Genomic DNA, 10,091 nt, shown 5'->3' on the forward strand with positions numbered 1-10,091 from the left:
CAGCAATTCAAGGAATACTAGGATGTAAAACAATGCAATATTAGTATATTTGACACAGAGGAGTTGTCCGGAGACTAAAAAGGGTAATCTGGTCACCATATTAGATGGTGGCACAAAATTCATGGGTATATTTGGTATGGAAAATATGTCCAGAATAATGACCAAAATATCAAAGATGGCGGCCGAAAATTTAAGATGGCAGCTCCAATTTCAAGATAGTAGTATGGCCCACAGTTCAGAAATGGCGACCAAAATGTTCAAGATAGCGGTTAAAAACAAAAGATGCCGGTCCACAATTCGAGATGGCAGCTTTTTTAAGAAGTTCTGGGCTCAATAACTATCAATGTCCGTAGTCAAAAAATGGCGATCAGAGTATCCAAGATGAAGGACCAAAATTCAAGATAACGGCTCAAAATTCAAGATAACGGTTATAATAAGGAGTTTCAGCCTCTAAAACCATGCATTTTTGGCATATTTGGTAAGTGAAATATGTCCGGAGTTTAAAAATGATGACCTGAAGATGTTCTTAAGGGAATTTCTAACAGAGGCCAACATCGAATCACTCGAGAAACTCCTAATGGAACATGTTCCTGAACAAAATCCCTCAAAGAATTTCTGAAGAAGCAGCTGCAGTTTTTTTTTTTTGCGAGAATCCTTGGAATAATCTCAAACAAATCTGAAGGGATTCATGAATAAATTTGAAAGAATCCTAGGATCCTAGGAGGATTTTCCAAATGAATCCCTAGAAGATTTTATGAAGAATCCCTGAAGAATTTTTTTAAAAAATATCATTGATGACTATCATGAGAATTTCTGAGATAACTCTTAAAGAAATTTGTGAGGAGAAATTTCTGCAGGAATATCTCAAATTAACCCGAGCCTGGAAGAATTTCTTAAATATTCCTTGAATGATTTTATGATAATATTCCTGTAGTAAACTCTGAAGGAACTCGTTGAAATCTTTCTTAAATGATCCATGGAGGTATTTTTAAAGGTATTCAAGTAGCAAATTTGATAAATGGAAGGGTTTCCAAAGAAACCCTTGCAATTTTTTTAAAGGAATTTCTAGAGAAATATCCTTTGAGATTTTCAAAAGAATCCCTGGAAGAATTCGTGATGGAAATTTTTAAGGTATTTCATATAACTGATTTTCTGAAGGAATCGGTGGATTATTTTTAGGAAGTTCGTCGAAAAATTTCCAAGAGAATCGCTGGGTCGATTTATGAAAAAATACATGGAGAAATTTATGAAGAAGTCCATGCAATGTTTTTTATAGGAATACTAGGAGAAATTTGTGAAGGAATCTCCAGAGAAATTACGAAAGGAAACTTAAGAAAAAATTCTGAAGGAAGTCATGGAAGATTATCTGACCGAATCCCTCGAGAAATTTCTGATGGCTTCCTGGAAGTTTTTTTGACAAAATTTACACGCGAAAAAAAAGATAATTTTCAAGCAATCCCTCTTTTCACACAATTTTCCTATACCTTATACAATACTTGTCACACTTTTGAGAATATCTCACCTCTTTCGTCTATAAAGCGTGACGTACCTTTTAGATGACCCCTTTGTGAAAGTTGTGCACAAATCCCTAATGGAATATCATGAAAGAAGCTCCTGAAGAATATTTCTAAATAAATCCTAGGGGATTTTTTTTAAGATTCCTGTTGTAATTTCTGAAGGCATCTTTGCAAAAATTTCGGAATTTTCCAATATCCCTGGAGGAAACTCCAGGAAAGAAATTATGGAAAGATTGTTTGAAGAGCTCTCGAATAATTTCTAAAGAATTCTCTGATAAGTTAAAAGAAAATCATGTTAAGTACTGTTCCTTTCAATTCCAGTAAGAATTTGCATCCTTTGAAAGATACGTATTTCGACCTCAACTGTAAGGTCGACCTTACAGTTGGGGTCGAAATACGTATCTGAAAAAGAAAAGCAAATTCTAAGTGTAATCAAAAGGAACAGTACTTAATACGATGTTCTTTTTACTTATAGGTATTCCACTAAGAAGCCCAGGTTCATCAATGAATGAGCAATCAAATGATTTTTTGGAGAAAACTTTGGACGAGTTTCTGAAATTCAGAAAGAAAATTTTGAAGCCTAAAACATTTTTTTGAGAAATTTGGGAAAGATTTCCTCTAGTGGTATTAAAAAAATCTTGGGACATATTTTCAAATCAATCACTGAAGAAAATGTTCGAATGAATCCGTGACGGAATGCCTGTACACCCTTAATATATTTTGCTGAAATTTTCCGAGCTGATAGTTTCAGCAAAATATTTGCTGAAATTCAGCAAAGTTTGCTGATTTGTTCAGTTAAAACTACTGATCACCAGTAACGTTTTACTGAAATTTAGCAAATTTACCCGAAAAATCAGCAAAATTTGTTTTGCTGAACCCTTCAGCTTAGAAAAATTGAGCAACATTTTACTGAAAGCGTCTTGGTGTGAGGATATTGTGGAAGAAACCTTGGAGAAATTTTCAATAGAATCTTTTAAGCAATTTTCAAAAAAAAAAATCAAAAAAAAAGTTAATGAATTTCTGTAGAAATCTGTGAAGGATTTCTGATGTTATTGCTGAGTAAATTTCTGAATAAATATTTTGAGAAAAATAGAATTAAATTTGTTTTTAAAATTTCTGAAATATTTCTTACCGAAATTAGTGAAATACGTGAAGGAATATACGTAGTCAGCTTTTTCTTTTTTTTTCTTGTCTAAAAGACTCAGCCTAAATATACATGGGGAAGAGAAGGATGGAGAGGGAACATTCGGCACTGTTTTCATGCCGCTCTTTTCCGTGTTTGTGTTGAAGAGAAGTAAGATAACATAAATGGCTGGCTACGCAAATGCCTGGAGAACTCACCTTGCAGAATATTCCGGAATACAGGGGATGGCCAAAATGTTTGGGATAGGCAACTTTTTTTCTCCCACAAAAAAAATCAACATGCTGTAACTTTTCATGGAGCGCATCAAAAAATCTCAAATTTTGACTGTTTGTCAACCTATTATATGTGCATCATTGGTACAAATTTGGGCTCGATTGATTAATTTTTCGCGTAATTAGAGCCGTTCGGGTAAAACACTATTATTTAGACGGCTAATATTTGAACTGTCATATCTCGGAAACCAGCGAACCGAATTGAATGATTTTTTTAACGTTCATCAACAATATTGTTCCAACTAATGGGTATGGACGGTAAGGTGTCGTATCCCTCGCTCGGCAGTTCGAGGATCGACCGACAGAGAGGAAAACGTCAGATGATATACGGTGTCAACCGAGATGATATAGTTATAAGGAAAAACGTGAAAACCATATGCAATTGGATGTGCTTTATGTGCGGGGAATTATTATTGAATTATAAAGAGAATTTGGGTGATTTTGTGCATATTATACGAATTATTGATAGCAATTGTGCAAAATAGTTGGTGAGTGGGAAGATTAGGTGTATTTCTGGTGAACTCGGACCTAATTGCATAATGTTTATACTGTAGGTTAGATTCGGTTACAGATAGTTGATGAGATACCTTTATTGCGTTTCCATACGTTTACCCATATACGTTGTAAGTCTACAAAATTCATTATTAAACTAGCTAAACCTAATATTAAAACTATCTACAGTAGGGTCTGCGATAAGACATCGGCCTGAATCTCGTGCGTGAACTTGTCTGGAAGGGGAAAATTAATGTAAGACCTGATTATACTTAACCTTAAAAAGAATGAACTCTAAAATACATTATCCCTTTACAGCTTTGAGCGAAATCTCAAAAATCGCTTCAGAGAAGTTTTCTTATCACTCCTAGTCCGAACACAATCTCAAAGATTAATTTCGGAAGCGCACGATGGCCCATAAGCAGCCGATGAACGACAGCTATTGCCTGTGCGAGTTGTGCCAGCAATCACCCTCCGCTGATCATGGTATGGTGGCATGCGACGAATGTGGAAAGTGGTTCCACTACATGTGCGCTAACGTCGACGAGTCGATAAAAGACCATCCCTGGTGCTGTGAGGGATGCCTGCTGGTGAGATCGCGACGGCATCGAAGCGGAGGTAGTTCCACGTCATCGAGACGTCGATTCCGGGAGCTGGAGCTCAAACGGCTGGATGAAGAATTCGCATTGCAACAAGAGTACATGCGGAAACGATATGAGGTGATGGCTAAGTGTCTTGAGGACGACGAAGAGGACGATAGTGAGGTCGGTAGTTTGGTGAACAGCAGCGTAAGTAGGACGAGAAAGTGGATTAAGAGTCAGCGAGAGGCCGAGGGGAATATTGGTCCCGGTAAAGCCTATAGTTTGCCTTCGATCCCGAACGAAGGTCCTAGCAACGTTGTAGGCCACACAGCGTCCTACACAGTCACGCCATTCGGACGCCCAGAATCAAGATGGCCAGCTCGGAAGAATACTGTTGCGGCCGAGGTCCCAATCGAAGGAAGTCTGCCTTGCTATGTACCGTCGTTTGCCGATCCTGTAGGATCCGTGTCAAGCCCACACGGGCTGGGGCGAAGTCAACCGCCAAGCCGAGCATCATCGATCGTTCATGCTCTGCAGCAAATGATCCCACCGAGTTCGATTCAGCAGGGTCATTCCGATATCCGAAATGTTAATTTCCATGCGCCGATGGTGAACCACCAATCAGTCCCAAGAGATGAACAATCCCACCGGGTGGTCAGGCCAACAGGTGGTCCGAGTGCAGCTCAACTTTCAGCGAGACAAGTGTGGCCTAAACGACTGCCGGCATTTTCTGGAGCGGCGGAGGAGTGGCCCATCTTTATTAGTTCGTATGAGAGCTCGAACACCGCGTGCGGGTTTTCTGAGGTAGAAAACCTCATTAGACTGCAGGAGAGCCTGAAGGGTCCGGCGCTGGAGATGGTCCGCAGCAGGCTGGTGCTACCGGCGAACGTACCGAAGGTTGTCGAAACTTTGCGTCGTGTCTACGGGAAACCAGAAGTGCTCATACGTTCGCTAATCTCAAAGGTGCGAATGATAGATCCACCGAAATCTGATCGACTGGATACTGTCATAAAATTCGGGATTGCCGTGCAACAACTGTGCGACCACTTGGACGCCGCCAATCAACAAGACCACCTCCGAAATCCCGTGCTGTTGGAGGAGATGGTAGAAAAGTTGCCTGCCAGTTTCAAGTTGGAGTGGGTACGCTTCAAGAAGGACGAAGATCAAGTGTCTATACGCACCTTCGGTGACTTTATGGAGAAGCTGGTAGACGAAGCTAGTGAGGTGACACTGCTAAATACTTCGTCTGAACCCGCGATGAAACAGGAGAGAAAATCATCAACGAAGCCGAAAGGGTTCGTACATACGCACAGTGAAGCGGGACCAAACGTCTCAACTAAAGCTGAAGCTGTTAAGCTGGGCGATGATAAGCTGTGCGCGACATGCTCTAAAGCTGGACACCGCGCGCGAAATTGTGAGGAGTTTAAAAGGCTGGCACCGAACGAACGTCTCCGACTGGTGAGGGATCGACAGCTGTGCGCTGTGTGTCTATATAGTCACGGAAGCATGCGTTGTCGCAACAAGATGCTGTGTAACGTTCCGGGCTGCAATGCAAAACACCATGCCCTACTACACCAGACCGAGAAACCGGAGGAATTGAACTGCATGATGCATCAGCGAATCAACAAATGCTCTGTCGTCTTCCGCGTCGTACCAGTCATCCTTATTAACGGGTCAAAGGAAGTTGCAACCTTTGCCTTTTTGGATGAGGGTTCGTCTAAAACGCTTTTGGAGAGTAGCATAGCGAAGCAGCTGGGACTTAGAGGTGCGGTCAGACCACTGGATCTGAAGTGGACTTCTGGAGTTACCAGAACCGAAAAAACCTCGATGAACGTACGTCTGACGGTGCTGGGAAAAGGATCGCCCACGCGATATTTGCTGGAAGATGTACACACCGTAGAACGTCTAAATTTGCCCAAACAGAGTGTGAACTTCACTGACCTGGTTGCGAAGTTCGAACATCTGCATGGATTGGTGGTCGAGGATCAAGTGAACGCTGAACCTACTATCTTGATCGGTTCAGACAATCTCGACTTGATGGCTCCGATAGAATCGCGGATTGGGAGAACGGGAGAACCAGTAGGGCTGCGCTGTAAGCTTGGATGGACAGTTAGCGGACCTGTTACCTCAAGCGGTACAGAAGAATACTGTGGCGTGCATCAATGCGACCTGTTGATGGATCAATCCCTGAAGAACTACTTCACCATGGAAGAGGCTGGGATTACTTGTCCGTATCGTGTGGAATCTGAAGAAGACCGCAGGGCTCGCGGAATTTTGGAGGAAACTACAAGACGTGTCGGAAACCGGTTCGAAACCGGTCTTTTGTGGCGAACAGACAAAATCCAGATGCCGGACAGCTACTCCATGGCGTACCGCCGAATGCAAAGTTTGGAGCAACGTTTCCGGAAGAATCCGGACCTGCAACTGAAGGTCGCCGAAGCAGTCAAAGGATTCGTTGAAAAGGGGTATGCTCACAAAGCGTTACCTGGAGAACTTCGTAGCAGCAAACCGGGACAAGAGTGGTATTTGCCCTTGAACGTAGTGGTCAACCCGAAGAAACCAGAGAAGATTCGGCTAACGCTGGATGCCGCTGCCAAGGCTGGTGGAACTTCACTTAATGATATGCTGCTCAAGGGCCCAGATATGCTCGTCTCCCTTGTGGATATCATCAACTACTTCAGAGGGCGGAGAATCGGGTTCGGAGGCGATGTGAAGGAAATGTTTCTGCAGATCCGAATGCGCCAACCAGATACACGATTCCAAAAATTCCTTTTTCGACAAGACACCTCTCAAAATCCTGACGTGTACGTCATGGACGTCGTCATATTCGGAGCTAAGTGCTCACCGTGCAACGCTCACTTCACGAAGGACATCAATGCACGTGAGCATGCTGATCAGTTTCCAGCCGCCGCAGAGGCCATCCTCAAGCGTCATTATGTCGATGACTATTTTGATAGTGCGGACAGCGAGGACGAGGCGATTCAGCGAGCACGGGAAGTAAGGGAAGTTCATTCGCTCGGAGGGTTTGACATCCGTAATTGGGTGAGTAATTCACCTAAAGTACTCACGGCGCTGGGAGAGGAAAAAGGATCCACCAAGGCACTATGCTACGACAAATCAACGGAATCAGAGCGAGTGCTAGGGTTACTTTGGGAACCCAAAGAAGACGTGTTCATCTTTACTATGGGGCTGAAAGAGAAGTTGATCCCATACCTTGTGGACGAAATTCGACCGACCAAGCGTATTATTCTGCAATGCGTCATGAGCTTCTATGACCCTGTGGGATTCCTCTCTCCCTTGCTGGTGCATGGGAAGATCATCATCCAGGAGACCTGGAGAAGCGGGACGGAATGGGATGAACCAGTGACGGACGAAATTTTCGAAAGGTGGCAAAGCTGGACAAGAGTTCTTCCAAATATCGAGAAGGTGAAGGTTCAACGTTGTTTCTTTGGGGACGAATCCATCAAGAATATATCTTCAGTTCAGCTACACATCTTCTGCGATGCCGGAGACGATGCCTACGGATGCGTCGCGTATCTGCGGTATCAAGTAGCGGAAGACATCCGATGCTCTCTGGTGGGTTCCAAAGCCAAGGTTGCCCCTCTGAAGCTGACTTCGACGCCTCGATTGGAACTGCAAGCTGCGATAATCGGGGCAAGGATGATGAACACGCTGTTGGTAACCTTGCCAGTTCCAATTCAGGAGCAATTTCTGTGGGTAGACTCGACTACGGTTCTTTCTTGGATTCGGTCAGACAACCGTAAGTACAAACCGTACGTAGCGCACCGGATTGCAGAAATACTACACACGACGGAGATCAACACCTGGAGGTACGTTCCCTCCAAGCAGAACGTAGCCGACGATATTACGAAGTGGGGGCCGGGAACCACAGTGGAACCGGAAGGCAGATGGTTCAACGGACCGCCTTTTCTTCGTCAACCGATGGATTTATGGCCGGAGCAACCTCAGACTAAGTCGACGGTAACCGAGGAACTCAGAGCATGTTATTTGTTCCATCATATTGCGATCACGCAGCCCATTATTGACGTGGCCCGCATTTCGAAGTGGAAGATTCTTCTGAGGACGGTTGCTTTGGTATACCGCTTTATTTCAAACTGCAGGCGTAGGCGTGCTGGTCTACCAATCGAAGCTTTGAGAACCGCTGAGGGTACGAAATCGTCTATGTCAGCCGTGCTACTGGAAATACAGCAGGAAGAGTTAGCGAAAGCGGAACGTTTGCTATGGCGGATGGCACAGGCCGAAGCGTTTCCGGACGAAGTTAAGATTTTGAAGAAGAACAAGGAGCTTCCATTCGATCAGTGGATATATATTGAAAAGTCGAGCGAATTATACAAAACTTCGCCATTTTCGGACGAGGATGACGTTATTAGGATGGAAGGCAGGACATCTCCGGCAGTGTTCGTCCCGACTCATACTCGATTCCCCGTCATACTTCCGAAGAATCACATCATTACTTCGAAGATATTGGAGGATTTTCACATCCGGTACGCCCACGGGTCAAAGGAAACCGTAGTGAACGAAGTACGGCAAAAATACTTCATTCCGAAACTACGAACAGCAGTTGGCAAGGTTATCAGTAGCTGTATGAGGTGTCGGCTACGCAAAACTAAGCCGAGTGTGCCACGGATGGCACCGCTGCCCATTCAACGAATGCAGCCTTTCGTTCGAGCCTTCAGTTACGTGGGGCTCGACTATTTCGGGCCAATCGACGTTACCGTGGGAAGACGCACGGAAAAACGCTACGTTGCTCTTTTTACTTGCCTGGTCGTGCGAGCTGTTCACTGTGAAGTCGCGTACAGCCTGAGCACAGAGTCTTGCAAACATGCAATAAGGAGATTCATCAGTCGCCGTGGTGCCCCCATCGAAATATTTTCGGACAACGGTACGAATTTTCAGGGGGCCAGCCGAGAACTACGGAAAGAGATCGAAAGGATAGATCGAGATTGCGCAAACACATTTACTGGTTCAAAAACAAAGTGGACCTTTAACCCACCGTCTGCCCCTCACATGGGAGGAGTATGGGAGCGGATGGTGCGGTCCGTTAAGGAAGCAATGGCGGCTTTGAGTGATGGACGGAGAATGACGGATGAAATTTTGGTCACGACCCTGGCTGAAGCGGAATTCCTGGTTAACTCGCGACCGTTGACATACTCTGGAACAGAAGATGCCGAATTGGATACGATTACTCCGAATCATTTTCTGCTGGGATCTTCGTCAGGTGAACACCAGCCATTCCATGCAGCGATATCTTTGGCAGAGGAACTGAGAAGCAGCTATAAGCGGTCCCTGGCGTTGGCGAATGAATTTTGGAATAGGTGGTGTAAGGAGTATTTACCGACATTGAACCAACGAAGCAAGTGGAACGTAGATAGTAGGTCGGTGAAGGTGGGCGATCTAGTCTTCATCATGGATGATGGTAAAGGTGCTGCAAGGGTTCGGGGCATAGTCGAAGAAGTGTACACCGGCGTAGATGGACGTATACGACAAGCTGTAGTTCGAACGAAAGGAGGAGTCTTCAAAAGACCAGCATCGAAGTTAGCAGTTCTTGAGTTAGTAGATAAACCTGGTGCAACAGCCGAGGAGAAGTGTGACCAGGGTTTATGGGCAGGGGCGTGTTCCAACTAATGGGTATGGACGGTAAGGTGTCGTATCCCTCGCTCGGCAGTTCGAGGATCGACCGACAGAGAGGAAAACGTCAGATGATATACGGTGTCAACCGAGATGATATAGTTATAAGGAAAAACGTGAAAACCATATGCAATTGGATGTGCTTTATGTGCGGGGAATTATTATTGAATTATAAAGAGAATTTGGGTGATTTTGTGCATATTATACGAATTATTGATAGCAATTGTGCAAAATAGTTGGTGAGTGGGAAGATTAGGTGTATTTCTGGTGAACTCGGACCTAATTGCATAATGTTTATACTGTAGGTTAGATTCGGTTACAGATAGTTGATGAGATACCTTTATTGCGTTTCCATACGTTTACCCATATACGTTGTAAGTCTACAAAATTCATTATTAAACTAGCTAAACCTAATATTAAAACTATCTACAGTAGG

At 44.0% G+C, this 10,091-nt stretch overlaps 1 protein-coding gene across 1 annotated transcript; it reads left to right on the forward strand.

Annotated features, from left to right (window-relative positions):
- The first annotated feature begins 3,835 nt into the window (after positions 1-3,835).
- Positions 3,836-9,652, forward strand: LOC134284541 (uncharacterized). Its single transcript, XM_062843519.1, has one exon. The coding sequence runs from the start codon at positions 3,836-3,838 to the stop codon at positions 9,650-9,652; it is 5,817 nt and encodes a 1,938-aa protein (XP_062699503.1).
- Positions 9,653-10,091: the final 439 nt, after the last annotated feature.

Source organism: Aedes albopictus, unplaced genomic scaffold (assembly GCF_035046485.1).
Source record: "Aedes albopictus strain Foshan unplaced genomic scaffold, AalbF5 HiC_scaffold_29, whole genome shotgun sequence".
In the NCBI taxonomy this organism is placed as follows: domain Eukaryota; kingdom Metazoa; phylum Arthropoda; class Insecta; order Diptera; family Culicidae; genus Aedes; species Aedes albopictus.

Excerpts from the sequence above, each read along its gene's own strand:
- LOC134284541 (XM_062843519.1), top strand. The coding sequence starts at position 3,836 with ATGGCCCATAAGCAGCCGATGAACGACAGCTATTGCCTGTGCGAGTTG.